Here is an 18139-nt window from a genome sequence, read left to right as displayed (position 1 = left end):
GTTAAAGGTGAAGTATGTAATTTTGCTGTTAAAATACTCTCTCATTCCCCATCTCAGTATAAAGAGACTGTAAACAAGCCATTTGTAGGTTGATTTCCCTGAAAAGTGTAACCATGTGACGCTATAAAAACATTGCCGTTTGTCTGTTTTAGCATGTAGACACAGCAACATTGGCTGAACCAATGGTGTGGGAGTTTAAGTTGGGACTATCTGTTTGACCAACCAATGGCAGAAGTTTAGGCAAACATGTACGCTAATGTAAAATAAATATACTTACAATGATTGCATTACAATAAAAAAGTTAAAAAAAAATTTTTTTAAAAAAACTGAACAAAACATTTGTTACATTTGTTTTGTATTAGAATTAACTTGGTGCTGAAGTGCTTTACACTTTACAAAAAGGATCCATTTGTTAATATTATTTAACAACATTACTGTAATTAACATGAACTAATGAACTTCATGTTAGTTACAAAATATACTAATACAATTTTTAAATCAAAAGTTGTATTAGTTAACATTATTTAATGCACTATGAACTAACAATTAACAACTGTAATTTTATTAACTAACATTATAATTAATAAAGTCTGTAAAAAATATGTTGTTCATTGTTTGTTCATGATACCTAATGCATTAACTAATGTTAATGAATGGAACCTTTTTATAAAGTACCAAAATTACATTAAAATTACATTAATTGTGAATTGCTAACCTTTCTGTTTTGAAAGAGTTATGAATAGTTGTCAATAACAAAAAGTAATTGTGACATATTTTTAAGCAGTAAAAACCATGAGAGCATCACACACAGAAGAGATGAGTTAAAAAATAAGAAAAATATATCCATTACAAATTATCCATTCAAAACAATGAATGCACAAAATAAGATGACAACAGTGTAAGACAAAGTTGGCAAATATAACAACATAAGCTGCAGAGGACACTGGCAATTCACTGTTTATCACGAGCAATACTGGCTGAATTCAATGCCCCAGTTTGTTAGCAAGCTGGTCAGTGTCCGAGTCCAAAACATCGTTGCTCTGTCCACTGTCGCTTTTGCTTATGTCCTTCTTATGGTCCCTGTACTCCCTTAAGTGTTTTTCAATTTGTTTATGATTTGGTCAATTGGTCCGATTGAAGGCGGTGTATACCATTTCGTGCTGAATCTTCATTCTCGTAGAGTATTTTTTTCCTCTGCGATCTCTAGTTTATCGGATCTTCATAAATACCATATTGCAAGTAGAGCGCTTGTTTCTTCGTGTTACCTGAATGCTTTTGATGTCTGATAATTTTGTGGGTTTTTATTGTTGTTATAGAGCGAAGAAGCACTACTTGCTGCAGATGGTAGCTATTGTTGTTGTTTGGGAAAACTTTACCATGGTGACGAAACATTATCCCGCTCTCCGTCCCCTGACGTAATCGGTTCCTGCGTAGAGACCAGCAAGCTTTTGGGGCCGGTGCGGAACCAGGTTTTCGGCCCTGGAACGGCCTTTTCTGAGGTGGAAATGCATGGAACAGTTTGAGAATTTGCACCGGACCAGGAACCCGAACCATGACGGTGGAAAAGAGCTAACTGTCATGCATCAAGGGCTGAGAAAGTGCTCATTCATTAGACTAGCAGTGTATGTGTGATTCCCTGCCTGCTGCAAAAAAGATCGGCCCTGATTCCAGCCACGATTGGCCAATCACAGACTTAAGATGAAGATTGGCTGATTTAGAATGGTGGCCGATTGCACCCCTAGCATTGAACCCCACTGGAGAAGTTCAGGGTTCATGCTTGTTTCTTTGTCATGCTTTTGTTAGCGGAAGGAAGTTGTGCTTGCTGAGGTTTCTGTTTTGCTTCCTCTAATGGTGTGAACTCGAGTATTCGAGTGTACATGTGACCATGTACACCAACTGCTTCGTGGGAAACAGCTAGTGTTAATGTGGAATCAATGACTCCTAATCATTGTAGGATCTCTAAGGAGATTCAGTAGGTGTAAAACAGTAGGCATGGCTTTGGAATTTAGTTTATTTTTATCTGACTAGTGCAGATCAGTGAGCGTGACGTGGTCTTTTTAAGTGGCTCATGCTCAAACACAGAACAGATGATGTTGCTGAGTTTTGGTTGAGTTTTTGAAGAACACTGAAGGTGCACAACCATACATGAAATTATTTTCCCTTAGAGCCAAGAAAAAGAGAATTAGGCACATTTTAATTCAATTAAATTGAGTTGAGTATTTCTCTGGAAATAGAAGGAAGGACCTAGAATTTGTGTAGATCTTGTAGATGAAACACCATGGTGATTGAATGCAATTCCAGTTTAAGGTTGTCAAATTAATATTCTAATATACTGTCGAATTTGAGAAAAACACAAACTGTCTATTGAAGCATTTCTTGTTACTTTTTACTTAATATTTGAGAATTTGAACTGGCTAAAAAGTTTGATTTGATCTAAAAGGCCGAAGTGTATTTTGGTTTTTTGCGCAATTTTCACCATGAGCACAATAAGCGCAGACTGTCCGTTTGCAGATTAGACGTGACTTTGCTCAACATCAGCACATGCGCCTGCAGTTGACTGTGCTTAAATAGTATTATAAATTAGTCATAGCGCATGCGTTGAACTCATCTATATGGGCTCGTGTTCAGAGAGTATACTTTTGGGGCTTTTCCACTGCACGGTACGGCTCGATTCTGCTCGCTTTTTGGGGGTTTTCCACGTGGATAGTACCTGGTACTTTTTTTAGTACCACCTCGGTCGAGGTTACAAGCGAGCCGAGCCGATACTAAATGTGATGTCAAAACCCTGCAGATGACTGATTGGTCAGAGCGAATAGTCACTACCAGCGTCACTGGTTTTGCGACACGGGACATCAACCCGCTAGTTTTAAAGTTGGCAACAGCGATAGCAGTATCATTTGCTCAAGTGACTTTTGAATTGGAAAAAGAAATGGCTGTATGCAAAACCACGCCGTGGTCAATAAACGAGGTGCAGATGTTCCTCTCGTTAGTAGCCAAGGAGAGGATCCAACAAGAGCTGGATGGGATGACGCAACTATGACGATCAGCCTATAATCCCACCCATGTTGAGGCTGCACTAAACTGCAGTGGAAAAGCAAGCTCAGAAAAGTAAAGCGATTAGAGTCGAGTCGAACCGTAACTTGCAGTGGAAAAGTGCCATTTGAAAGGCTGAGCGTTCAACAGAAAAACAAAGTGTACATTAGCCATTAGTTTCAAATGGAATGCACTTTTATTAAATGGAAAGATGTTCTGTGTATAAACAATGTAACACGGTGTTATTTGGTTTATATTTATTCATTGCACCCTCTTATGGAGTTTGACTTCTGGTGATCACTGATGCTTTGTATGAAATTTCCCTCTAACTGAAGTTATGTCTTACAATTAAAATGTAATTCAAATTTTGGTAATATTTAAGTGAACAACTCGAATTTAGTTTGTCAGCCCTGTTTACAGACCCATTTAATTTCCTTGAAGAAACACCAATGTCGCTCTTGAACTGCAGGTGAATTGCTAGTAGAACCTGACTCTAACTAGCTTTCAGCGACTGGATACTGGTGACCAGGCCCAAACAGAATCTACACTGAAACCGGCACAGATTTGAGCAGAAATGGAATTATCGTTATTAAGTTCTACACATCACCTACCCCTTGATTGTTCCATTATGAAATATTTTGACTAATTGGATAGATTCTGCCCTAGTCTGCACAGGATGTCATTTCTCAATGGACACATGCACCAAAAGTTCCTTGTCTCTGGAATTGTATGTTATTTTTTTGATAAAACCTGACGTGAGTGGATATGGATACGGTTAACTCTTTGGTCCTACTACTCCCCAAGATACTAGACAAAGAACTCTCAGTTTGAGAATCCACAGCGTTTCTCCACCTAGAGATAACACATTCCACTTTTTAGTTATTTTATATCTTGCTGTTAAATGCACTACAGATTCAGTTATGAAGAGTCGATGTGTGTGATCTTGTTTTGTGAAAATCATTAGATCGTGCAATCATGTAGTTGAACATGAAGGTGTGTGTGTGTTGGCTTTGGTTCTGTTGTTTCACTTGTGCCTGTAGTAATTATGTGATGTCACCATGCTGGCCTGCAGCCAGTTTTTATGTTTTGTATCTCCAAATGAAGGTCTGTAATTCTCCACTTTGTCTCAGTGGTTAGAAAGACGCTGGTTTCTTCTGATTGTTGACAAGCATTTCTACTTGGGGGTTTGGTTTTGGAGCAGTTGTGCAAGTACAATGCAGATAAATGAGAAAGAAGTGAGTAAAATATCACAATATTTCAACGTTTTTATCACAATACATACAATATAAAGAATAAAGAACACTTACTCATGCTGTACATCCCAAGATACCTCCAAAAAATGCCTGCATTAAAAAATAAGAATAAACTCCAGCCACATACGACTGATGCATCTGATGAAAGTTTTTAGCTGCAAAATGCATGAATGCAACTGCGAATTTGTAAATTCAAGCCAGCAGGCCCGTAATTAAGGAAGTTTGGGGAATTGAAAAGGGTTTAAGATTTATTTAAAAAACAAAAAATGAATGCATTGATGAATCATTCACAAAAAGACCAGTAACATGCATTAAGAAAATAAATATGAAATCAGTTTTGATTTCATGCTCAACCTCGCTGCTTACATTAAATGTAATGAAACCAGGAGCTTTTCTTGTAAACAATAATTTTCTCCATGTCATGGTTTCTGTTAGGGGTGCACCGATCGATCGGGCACCAATCTAAATTGGCCGATCTTCGTCTTAAGTCTGTGATCGGCCAATCGTGCCAAGGATCAGGGCTGAAACTTTTTGCAGCACGCAGGGAATCACAGATACACTGCTACTCTAATGAATGAGCGCTTTCTCAGCCCTTCATGCATGACAGTGTGGCCTGTGGAGTATTCACGAATTTAAAACTGTTGAAACTGTTTAAAATGCTGTTATTCAGATGAATATGCAGGTTTGTTTTTAAAAATGTGTAAAAATTACTTGTGTATGAACATTAAGTTGCCCATTTTCTAGAGTCATTACGGTAGTAAGTCTGACTCGCTGCACTGTGAGCACGGAGAGGTTAAAGAGACTGCAAACGGGTATAAAAACGAATTAAACAGCAAATAAACATGCGTATACAAATCTGAGTATACGTGATGTAACTTGAGTCGTGACAATCAGGCGTTGTGTTGAGCGACAGAGACAGTTTGAGCGTTCACTCTCTTCAGTATGCTCACTCACGGTGTCAATCAAACATCTCCAGGTGCTCTCAAACTCTCATCATCAGTCACTCATCTCAGTGCTATTATGTGAGGATCCCAATTTAAATCAGATTAATGTTGGTCACATTACCACTAATCACAGCAATTACATTTTAACCATAATGGCACCGCGTCTTTTAATGATTACACAGTTAATGTAATTTTAATGTAATTTTGGTACTTTATAAAAAGGTTCCATTCATTAACATTAGTTAATGCATTAGGTATCATGAACAAACAATGAACAACATATTTTTTACAGAATTTACTAATTGTAATGTTAGTTCATAAAATTACAGTTGTTCATTGTTAGTTCATAGTGCATTAAATAATGTTAACTAATACAACTTTTGATTTAAAAATTGTATTAGTATATTTTGTAACTAACATGAAGTTCATTAGTTCATGTTAACTACAGTAATATTTTTAATGTTAACAAATGGAACCTTTTTGTAAAGTGTTCCTGTAATTTAACTGTGTGGGGCATAAACATATAACTGCACAATATAACTTGCAAAAGCGTGGCAAAGGGCACTTGTTAAAAAATTGGTATCAGCCGATCTTAGTGTTAAAAAAAAAAATAATCAATTATCGGAGATCGGTATCAGCCTCAAATTTCCTGATTGGTGCACCACTATTCAATGCTTCAATGTATCGATTCAATTAAGTTCAATACTGTGAGCACTGGCCAGTTTGGGTCTCTTGAGCAATAGTTCTTCTCTCAATTGCAAGTTCCTCTCAACTCTTAAAAACAGAACCGTTGGCGTTAAAATATAATGGGAAGACAGTGCACATCTGCAGCTAAATCTGAGCCATATATGTGGGTTTCACATCAGTTTGGTCTAGCATCAAGGAACAAGGGAAGGTTTTTAGGGCTAGAAATTCTAACATGCATCAATATTGGTCTGAGTATCACCAACTTCCTCAAAATACAAATACACATTGCAATACGTCACAATTCAATAAATCAAAATATCACAAATGGATCGCAATTGTTACTGCTCAAAACCAATTACGAAATAATATTACTGTTTAACTTAACGGTGAAGGACAAATACTGAGAAACAGTACTCTTTAAAGAAAGAGAGTCTATTTGAGAGACTGAAACTGCGCCGAATGTGCGATATATTGAGAAACAGAGGTTTCACCATTATTCTTAATAAAAATTTATATATTACGAATCATCCTAAAAAATGAAACAGAACCCAATCAAAACCAAATTCAGATTTCCTAATGCATCACATTATTTAGTAAAGAACCAGAGTTGAATTGTCAGGGCAAATATTTACATTACATTAGTTGCTTGTTGGTCTATTATTGTAGTTTAATCGATTTCCAATTTACCCACCCCTACAAGACAAAACAAATTTTAGTTTGACCAAAATAGCATAAAAAGTGGATCAGACTTTATGCCGATAGTCGAAAGTCGGATAGCATCTTTATGATAGTACAAAGACACAATCACAATACATTACGATACCCTCAGGGTAACAGCCCACCCATTTAACAGCAACCCTGACACGGTTTATTGGTGCCATATTCATTTAAGTGTGTGCAGGTGCATCTTTGCTGCTTTTATGGAGGGTAACTTTACCCTAAATGTACCCCATGATCAACAATGCTTACAAGAACACAAGATTAAGACTTTACCACAACTACTAAAAACCGCTTCATTGCCCATCCAACCATACAAAAGAGTGGAATTTAAGAATCAAAACAGCTGTGATAAAAAAAATTATATATCAGATGCTAAATCTAGGGTGAGCGGACTCTAATCCTCTTAGGGGTCTGTCTTTTGAACGCACTTAAAAGTCTTTCGATGCTGTAGACGATGTAAAACGTACACAAAGAAAATGGACACAGGGAAAGTATGGACTGGGTTATCACTGTGTGCTAACAATAAAGACTGCCTAAATATGGAGTAAACCTGATAGTCAGACAGGACAAGGGAAAGAGAGAGTGGAACTAACATGACTAGCTAATATGACAACGGAACCCAACAATTTTCTATGTAAAACACCAAAAAATCCAACAAAGTTGGACCTGTTGCCGTTTCTAACAGAGAGAATCTCATGAAAATATGTTCAGGTAACATTTGAACATTTGATTCAGATTTTTTGCATTTTTGCATTATTTTCATGACAATTAAGCAACCCCCCCCCACCTCACATTCTCATTAATGTAATGTGTTCAGCCATTTCACTTTTTTTATTTCCATTATTCTCGAAGGTGATTCTCATTATATTCTCATTAAAAAGTACAATTTGGGTGGGGGGGGGATTGATTTTCACCTTCTAGAAATGTACATTTGTACAGCTAATTTAAATTAAAAAAAAAAAACATTGTATTAAAGTATTTTTACAGTTACAGTAAAAATGACTTTAAAACAATGTTTTTATTAAATCAGCAAAAATAATAGTCACAATGCAAAAATGTATTCTCAATCAAAATATTCTAAAAAATATATTTATAATTTATATAACCTATACTATACATTTATATAAACGATGTATTTTTTTTCTAAAATATAAAAATGTATTATATTATATATGGGATAATATCTGACGTTATGATGAAGGCAATGACTTCATCAGCTATTTCGCAATCGACCCACCCATGCTGAGTGAGTGTACAGTTGTCTTTGATTTCAGCAGGATGACTGGCATCACGGGAATGTGCACTGTATGATGAATCAGGGAGGTTTAGGTTGGATCAGTTCATGTCGTTTCCGCTTCGACAGTTTCTACAGGGAACATTCCGGGCCGGACACTAACTCTAGACTAAACAATACTCGCTTTCTGCTAATTTACGTACCTTACAGACATTAAATTCCTGGAGCAGCCAGTCTAAGTTAACATCATTATGATTAATTAACATATAAACATGACGAACATCACCAAGAGGTACAACAGGAAGTAGACGGATAAACTGAACTGGCTGCTGGCATAACTTGAGCTATGAACTAAAGCAGGATTTCCACAATTTTAAGGCCAAATAATAAGTGGATTTTTAAAAATAATCTTAGATCAAAATCAACATTTGGCCAGTTAAATATATCTTAGAGTAGAGAAAAAATAGGGGCATTTATATTCACTCTGGAAATTTTTTTTAGACTTCACTAATTTCCATACATTTCCAAGGCTTGAAAATCCCAATTTTAAAATTCCCTGACATTTCCAAGTGAGAGGACTTACCATGAAAACCTGTTAAAAACATTCCAGTTAAAAACAGTTCCTTGAAAAAATATTGTTAATATCACACCATTAAACCGAAAAATGAGTCCCTGAATTTATTGTACCAGGAAATCGTGAGTTATTTCAAAATCATTGTTTACACAGCTCAATAGCACTTGCAGATAAAACATGAAAGTAATTTTCCAATCTTAAACACTCTGTTAAAGAATATTCCTGATTCAATACAAGCTAAGCTCAATCGACAGCATTTGTGGCATAATGTTGCACAATTAGCACAAAAAAGAATTAACTTGTTCCTTGTTTATTTAGAAACAAAGCAAAAATGATGGTTACAGTGAGCCACTTACAATGGAAGTGAATGGGGCCAATCTGTTTCAAAAGTTTAGCCACAAGACGCAAACATTATACATGTTAACATGATGTTACAGTGATAAAATCACTTGCTAACCTTTTCTATGTACAGTTATATCCGATATTACAACTTTAAAAGAATAAAGATTTCAAATAAATCTTTCTAGAGTAGCTTCTCCATCAGGGCGTGACTGAAGTAGGTCATGTGACATAACATCCAATGTGACCTCAGAATGCCTTTCAGCGTGACTGACTTTATCAGAATCCACTCCTACTTACTGTTTTCACTGAGACACACCTGAACAACCACTAGAACAATCCAATATTTGACTTACTAACAGCAGTTCAATTCAAGTTTCAATTGTCTCAGTATGTTACGATAGTCAGGTGACCTCTTTATCAAAGTTTGATTACAGTCACCTTTGGCTTGCTCACTGGGGGAATTAAAGGACACATTTCTGTATTGTGAAAAGCACTGTATGAATAAAACAGATTTGACAACTCAAGTGAAAAGAGGCATTCTTTATTATTCATGATTAAAATGAACAAAGCACAAATATCAAGTAGTGCAGATGCAAACACACATAGCTCTAATTTGAACAGAAACTCACACGTACAAACACACTTCTGCAACACTTCAAGAGACAAACTTGTTAACTGCCTCAGTGTCGCTCGAGACTAAATTGCAACAGTGAAACTGATACACTGTGTGTACATTAGCCTATAAGTGTTAAACTACAAACGCAGTACAAAAATGCTGATATTTACAGATACAGATGGATGAATATGGTGCACGTCAATTCCTGTAAATATTCAACTCATCATGCATGAAGACACAACAGGTCTCCATTCAATTCCAGCTCCTGGCGCAAATAACGGACTCCTAATTTGCATAACTGAGTCCAAATTACTTCTGTAGTTTGGCTGCAAGCTCAAAATGATGTCACATTGGCATGTGTAGTTAACAAGCGCTTGTTACTTTTTTCCCGGAAAACCTCAGTGACCACAGAAACACATAAAAGACAGTTGCCCTACAACCCATCCATTGGCACACAAACACACATATTTTTGACATCAATAAATAGAGACTGCACTTCCAAAAAGCAATTTCTAGCTGATAAAATTGTGCATAACTAGAAATGCCCTGTGATGCCTTAAAAAGCTGTATGCTCTGGGTAGGCAGCTCACTAGACTTTGGAACAGAGATCTATCATCTCTGAGATCACGCCATATCAGAACACAATCAATATGTCCTGTCAAACTCCAGTATGCAAAGCATCGTCACACAATGGCTCAAATACTCACTGACCGGACGCAACAGTGACCCCGAGGCAAGGCTGCCGTGGTTCCACAAGATGCCGTCTCACGCCAAATATAGCAACGCGAAGAGGTGAAACAGAGCATAAATATCCCACATGCACAAGCAAACCACTTTCATAATCAATTGCTGGAGGGGGGTTAAAGGGATTGTTCACTAGGGCTGCAACTAACAATTTTGATAATTGATTAATCTAACAATTATTAGAACTATTATTCGATGATTATTGCAACGATTAATCATTAGCCCTTAACCGATTATTCGGCTTGTGCCCCGACTTAAGGTTGTATTAAACATGCTTACTAACAACAGAGAAGACAAAATCATCTTTTAAAAATACCTCTAAATGACATTCACTGAATTAAAGGGAAAAAATACTTTTTATTAAGTTTAATTCCGTAAAGAAATTCACAGTCTTGCTCATCCCCGTGATTTAATTGTCATCCGAACGAATAAGTTTTATCACAGAGGAGCCATAAACATTTTTGTACTTTTACAGTCGTCACCCTGAGAAAGAAACAATTGGCGTCCAAATAGGGCTATAGAGGCTAAGAGAGTACAAAATAAATAAAATCCTAGATGCAGTTTATTAATCAACTAAAATCCCAATAATAGAAAAAAATGAAGTTTTGGTGAATGTGTAACACTGGACTTCTAACTATAAGCCAGCCTGAAACACACAAGGATTCTTAGGTTGCAATGACTTTACCAAGCCTTTTATAGCCTAGATTTATATATATATACACGTCACCAGATGAGGTTTAATGAGGAATAAGGTTTATTATTGTTCACAAGATATGAAGTCGAAGACACAATGTGTTCATTAAGTCTAATTTTTCCTTGTATGCCTTCACTTCAATTTAGAACACTTGATTATCTAATCAAAATGTCAAAATGTGCATTTAAGGATATGATTCAAATATGAATTAAGCTAACAGCTTACAGTCCCCAGTCCCCAGATAACAGCATCTAAATTGTACATACTGTACAACCAAGCAGTTCTAACAGAAAACTCTTCCAGCACTGGCCACATACAAGAATAAAAAAAATATAAGCAACTATCAATGGCGATCAATCTGTAAAAACGGTATATCGGTTTACCTCTAGTAACCATTTACTTCCAATGTATTTTTTTTCTCCATACAAAAGAATGGTGAATGAGGCAGTCAGTCCCTAATATTCTGCTCCTTTTGTGTTCCACGGAAGAAAGTGATAAGGGTTTGGAACAACATGAGGGTTAGTAAATGATGACAACAATTTCCATTTTTGGTTGAACTTTCCCTTTAACCCCATTCACAGAAACACCCTTCTATAATACATAAACATGCAGTCTTCATCTAATGCCAGAAAATACTCTACTGCAAGCAAGGTCCCAATATCCAAACGAACACATCATACATGTCACATCATATGTGCATTATACAAGTGAATCTCATGAAAACTTGTCCATATTTAACCACAATCTCATAAGAAAACAACTGTAATTAGTGTAATGCATCTAGACATTTTTTTCCATTAGTGATTCTCATTGCTGTAATGCAGTCATATTTGCCATATTATAATAAAAAATAAAAACATTAGTGCAAAAACATTTTGTTAATCATATTTTAATTAATTTGACTTTCGGCTTTGGGTTAAAATATGACGCATAAATGCTCAGTTTGCCTAATCATCTTCAGCAGAATCGATGCTCAGCACCTGCTCAATGTGTTGGACTATTTATACTGAATCTCACTGTTTCATAAGGGAATGAAAATTCTGCATCAGTGGTTTAAGTCCAGTGCTGAAAGAGACAGACAATCTCTGTACATTCTAGAAACCTCCACTTCAATTACATTGGCTGCTGTGATCATTGCACTCCTGTAACACTTTAAACAGGCAGGCGTGATGTAAGAGAGATAAAGACTTTTCAACAGAGCCAAACTCACTACCAAATCAACAGTACTCTACAAACAGCCTTCCATTCAAGTTCAAATGACTCAAGGGTTTTTATTTGGCCTATGTTATTGGTTCACTGGAATTCCTTCGGTTCCCCCTCTTACGGTACAATAAATCAATACAGACAAACAACAATATGCTTATTTAAGCGAACAACACACAAACAATTATAATCTTTCGTGTCTTTATTGAATACATCCCATTTAACATTCACAGTGCTGTGGTAAAAGTAAGTGAACCCCTAGTCTAAAGACGACAACAAAAGCTAATTAGAGTCTGGAGTTGGCAAACCTGGAATCCAGTTAATGAAACTAGATTGGAGGTGTGGGTTAGAGCTACTTTGACTTATAAAAAGCACTGAAACATTTTGACTTTGCCATTCACAAGAAGCATCTGCTTATGTTGACCATGCCTCAGAAAAAAATCTCAGAAGACCTATGATCAAGAAATGTTGCTTTGCATAAAGCTGGAAAGGGTTACAAAGTCATCTCAAATAGCTTAGGTACTCATCTGTCCACAGATAGACAAACTGTCTATAAAAATCTAAGACCTAAAAGTGTGAGATCTCAACGATCCTCAAAGACTCCTAAATAGGCTTCAAATATAGTAAATATTAAGTTATCGTCTTTCTGATAATTCCTCCAATGTCAGTCAAGTGAAAGCACAAACCCCTAAAGGAAAACCCCATTGTCTTAATCAGCATGAGAATTCTACAAAACAACACATCTTTGCCACAATGTAGGGCACAAGACTGTGTTGCTGAGTCTTCTCAAACTCAACTGGATTTATATGTGCTTATCTGAACCAAAAGCCTAAAGCTAGTTCAATCACTGTGTCTTATTTGAATGCATTTCTGGCCAGTTTATCAACTTCAAACAGGTTTTTCTTTGGAGGCCGAGACACTTTGAAAGACCTTTTTGACATTTTGGGTGGAGTGGAGAGGCAAGTCTTGGCCAGTCACAGGGCGGTTGGCATTTGTTGGGGAGTAATTTCAGGTCTGTCATTGTTAAAGGGGTGACTTTAGGATGATTGCACACGCCTTGTTCAAAGGAGAATCGGCAACAGTGCACGGACACTGTAATGAAATTCAGAGTAGAGTTTCATAGGAGATGTGTTGGTTTGGTAATCATGCGTGAACTTTGGTCAGCCTGTAAATACTAAACATCCACATGAACATGCAATAGAAATTCCTCAGCTAAAACATCATTTTACGACCAAGACTGGAGTGACGTTTGCTAAACTTCTAGCTCTCAAGCATATATTTGTGAGAACCTCCAACAAGAAGAAAACATTCCAGAGCATTTTATTGAACATAAATTTGGTGTGAGTATTAACCACAAGTCAAAGTTCTTTTAAATGCATATGTGTATATTTTCCATCTTTTACGAGTAAACTATAATGTACATAAAGGCCCGATGTGAACAAACCCGAACGCACAAAATGACTAGTGATGGGTCGTTCATAAACAATTAGTTCATTTTGAACAAATCTTTTATGTGACTCAGAATAACGAGTAGTCTCAGAGAGCGATTCGTTCATTTTGTGTTGAACGCGCAACCTCCATTCATTTGTTATGTGAAAACTGCATAGGCGCTGTACAGCTCTCAACTCTTTAAACTCTTTTGGTCCGAGTCGTTCGTTCTTTTGTCACGTGACAGCCGACTCGGACAAGAAGATTCCAGAGGTGAACTAATCTTTCTGTTTCTCGTAATTTGTCCTTGGCTGCACTATAATTTTTTCCTTATTGGGACTATAATCAGAGTTTGCGTAAGTAGACATGTTGGGGGGGATTTGACTATTGAAAATGTAACATTTTATTTTAATTCTGCTCAAATGAATGAAATTACTTGAACAAAGATTTGTTCATTTTGCTGAACGGGACTCAAAGATCCAAGTCAGTAAAATTATCCGATCTTCCCATCACTAAAAATGACTGACAGGCAGAGAGCGTTTCTAACTGGCTAATAAAGAGCAGGCCCCTCCCCTAACTTTTTTTTTTTTGTTTTTTGTTTTTTCGCTTTTTACAGAGTTCAGGGCTGTCGTAAAGACAAGTCTGCTATTTCATGACTATTTCAGTGATGTCCGTCATGTAATATGGACATTTTATTCCTTGTATTGCACCTTTAAGATGTTTATGACATTTTCCCTCACAAGTGTAGCGAAACAAGTAGGGGGGCGGCTTCAGGAATTTGGTCGTTCTTCTCCTCCTCCCTCTAATAAATGTCCCGTTTATGGGTCCGTCACACCTCTGGGGTCTGAAGGCCACTGTTGAGTGCGTTTATGTGGATCCGTCCGTGCTCAAGGGGCTCCGGAGGGTTAATCATTAATTCTGCTTGTTTTTCCGACCAAACTTTGCCCTGGTTTCCGAACTAGAAACCAACCCCAGTCCGCTTTGAAATACTGTCTGGCACTCTAAAAATGCAAGTGCCAAAAGACACACACCCAAACACGTCACTTTGCCATGAATTGCATTCCTTAATAATCCTCCCCTAGATAACATATTCAAAACACTTAGAAATACGTCAATGAACTGATCTTTACGCGTAAACACTGGAGTTCAAAAGCATGAACTAGAAATGAGAAGACGATTTATTCCCTTTTCATCTTATCTTTCTTCTCCAGAACTGCAGATAAACTCCAGAAATTACATTTCAGCAGCTATTTTAAGCTCCTGTGCTGTGATATCTACCGCTACTGCCATTTTAAATCCGGATGTCTGGCTGTATCTATGTAACCATGAGTCTAAATGTCGCTTTGAGAAAGAACAGCAAGACAAACAGAACGAGAAGCGAATGAAACTCGCCCTCGTAAAACAGGTTCAGCTGTTCCAATGTATCACACACACGGCTGCAACACTGAAACGTTCGAAACCCGCGATACACTGTAACAGTGCAACATTCGAAACACGCGCTGCTGTTCTAAACGCCTAGAAAAAACCACTCTAGTGATAATAAAAAAAAACAACGCATAGCAATAACAGATTAAAGACATAAAAATCACACCCAGACCTCCCGGTACGGGCCCCTGTGTCTCATTACAGGCCCCTACGGCGGTCCCCGAGCTTTCCCGAACCCCTGATCCCGTCAGAACACTTACCTTCCGTTGCTGTTTCTCCCAGGCCGGGTCCAGCAGCAGGTCCCGGTCCCAGTCGTTCTCCTGTTCCATGTAGCTTTGTTGTCCGCCCGTCGAATAAAGTGATTGATTATTAGCGGCGTGATAATCTACCATGTCAAATAACTGAGAACACTTTACAGACTCTTCTCTAACGAAAATGGGTCGCAGTAATCGTTCTCGAAGTCTTTGTTGCTCGGTGTGAAGTATCCGCTGCGTGGACTGACAGTATCCCCGCCGAGAGTGCGCTCCTCCACCCGTCTCACAAAAATGGAGTAGGAGAACCGCGCCGCTCCCACTGTGGAAGAGGTAGGCCCAGAAAACTCATGAATATTTAAAAGATCTGTATACTTATTCAGAAGATATTCGATCTTAGCTCCGCCTCTGATTTGATTATACAGTATTAAATGGTTAATATGTTGAGATTAGAAAAATTTACAAAACTACAAATACTTTTGGAAAGTTGATATCACACACACACACACACACACACACACACACACACACAGTATATATGTATATATAAAACAACAATCTTAATGCTAATAAAAAAAAATCGATGGACATGTCGACTATATATATGCAGAAATATATTTGCATATCCTATAATCAGTTTTGACTTTTTTTTCTAATACACTATAATATTATGAATATTAATTAAAATGTGGAAAGTTGATATCTCCAGCGATGTGGCATGCTATACTCTATCACTATTTTTCTAAAAGCATTCTTCTAATTCTTGTATAATTAGGCCAATTATGCATGCTGCTTTTCTAACCCCATATTAATTGAGGGACAACATGAAATAAATGCACATTAAAAATTTATTTGTCATTTATAATGAACTAGTAAAGGTAACTTGAACATTGTTGGAAAATGGTGAAAAACATTTAAAAAAAATCGCTACTAGTTACAGGACTTAAGATACCCACTGTCCCTTAAAAAATAATATATACAGAATAAATTATAAATATATATATATATATATATATATATATATATAAATGCAAATAAATTATATATACAGTACTGTGCAAAACATAAGATGTTTCACAAAAGCATTTGTCTTAAGATGGTTAATTTATTTATTTATTTATTCCTTTTTGGAATGCCCAATTCCCAATGTGCTTTTAAGTCCTTGGAGGACAAATCCCAGCTGCCTCCGTGTCTGAGACCGTCAACCCGCGCATCTTATCACGTGGCTTGTTGAGCGCGTTGCCACGGAGACATAGCGCATGTGGAGGCTTCACGCCATCCACCGCGGCAACCACACTCAACTCACCACCGAGAGCGAACCACATTATGGCGACCATGAGGAGGTTACCCCATGTGACTCTCTTTGGTTGCTTAGGAGACCTGGCTGGAGTCACTTAGCACGCCCTGGGATTCGAACTAGCGAACTCCAGGGGTGGTAACCAGCGTCTTTACCACTGAGCTACCCACGTAAGATGGTTATTTATATCTTCAGCTTTAGTGTGTCAATAGGAAAAATACATTTTAGAGTCCCAAACATTACTTTTGCAAATAGAAAAGATTAGAAAAGAAGAACAGGGAGCCCTGCAACAGATGTCATGGCCCCCACAAAGCCCCCCACTGAACATGGTGTCCATCTGAGATTACATGAAGAGACAGAAGCAACTGAGACAGACTAAATAGATAGAAGAACTGTGGAGAATTCTCCAAGAAGCTTGGAACATCCTATCTGCCAACAACCAAGAAAAACTGTGTCCAGGTGTACCTAGGAGAATTGGTGCTGTTTTAAAGGCAAAGGTGGTCACACCGAATATTGATTTAGCTTTTTTATGTTTACTGGACTTTGTATGACATTAAGTGATAAATGAAAACTATTTATGTCATTATTTTTGAAGACAACCTCACTATGCAACATTTTTCACAAGTGCCTAAAACTTTTGCACAGTACTGTATATGTATGTATATAATCAATGGACATGTCGACTATAAATGCAATATTTTTGCATATCCTATAATAAGTTTTGACTTTTTTCTAATATACTATAATACAATTAACATTAATTAGATATTAATGTATGTAATGTCTAATTAATATTAATTAGATATTAATGTATGTAATGTCTTAAAACAAAATACAATCAACATTGTTGGCAAATGGTGAAAAACTTTATATAAATCGTGACCCGTAACAGAACCTAAGATATACACTTTCCCTTAAAAATGTATATATACAACAACAATCTTAATGTTGATTAAAAAAAATGGGCATGTTATTACTATAACTCATATAATCAGTTTTCAAACCGTTCTGATAAATATACTAGCATATTATGTGCATTTATTTTATGTACTTTAATACATGTAATGTCTTAAAATATAATGGTATCAACATTTAAAATATTGATAATATATTTTTATTTCAGTCATTATTTTCTTTTGTCATATTGTAAGCAGGCAAAAGGCATGTTTGCACTTTCATTTTAAGAATTTTAAATTACATTTAAATATGCTTGTTCTTTGTCTTGTAGGTCATTGTAACATCTATGCTCCAACTTTACACTCACAAACAGGAAAAGTTGATCTATTATTCATACACTTTCCACAAAACATTTACTAGCTGCTTGTATTGTTTTTGCTAACCTTCATCTAAATTCCATTCTTTAAAGTTATAATATTATGACATTGTCTTGTGAATACCACATAAATGTGTATTACCTGATTTTATTGTTGTAACAAATGGTTTGGCCCTCTGCCAGCTATAAGCTGCTTAATCCTAACATAAAAATGTCATGGTGTCTGTCAAAGGGGATGTAATGTGGGTCAACATTCGACAGATAACTACAGAAAACATAAGCTGTTTACATTGTTTTTAATAACCAAAACTTGAATGAAACCTCTAAATGTACCCCTCCGGTCTAATACACAGCCCAAGTATTCATACTGAGCCTTATTTATAAGCAACCTCTTCTATTATCTTCAAAACAGCATCAATGC

At 36.7% G+C, this 18139-nt stretch overlaps 1 protein-coding gene across 4 annotated transcripts in view; it reads right to left on the bottom strand.

Annotated features, from left to right (window-relative positions):
* LOC127421867 (alpha-actinin-4) overlaps window positions 1-15482 on the bottom strand; it is a 56803-nt gene extending 41321 nt beyond the window's left edge. For 2 of the 4 annotated variants that reach the window (XM_051665051.1, XM_051665052.1), the window contains exon 1: window positions 15158-15482. In XM_051665051.1, the coding sequence (XP_051521011.1) occupies window positions 15158-15289 (132 nt within the window). In that variant the 5' untranslated portion in view covers window positions 15290-15482. The remainder of the gene's footprint in view (window positions 1-15157) is intronic. The other 2 variants (XM_051665049.1, XM_051665050.1) reach the window with 1 other exon arrangement.
* Between the last annotated feature and the right edge of the window lie 2657 nt (window positions 15483-18139).

The sequence above is a fragment of the Myxocyprinus asiaticus genome, chromosome 31 (genome assembly GCF_019703515.2).
Source record: "Myxocyprinus asiaticus isolate MX2 ecotype Aquarium Trade chromosome 31, UBuf_Myxa_2, whole genome shotgun sequence".
In the NCBI taxonomy this organism is placed as follows: Eukaryota; Metazoa; Chordata; class Actinopteri; order Cypriniformes; family Catostomidae; genus Myxocyprinus; species Myxocyprinus asiaticus.
This window is presented reverse-complemented; position numbering and strand designations above follow the sequence as displayed.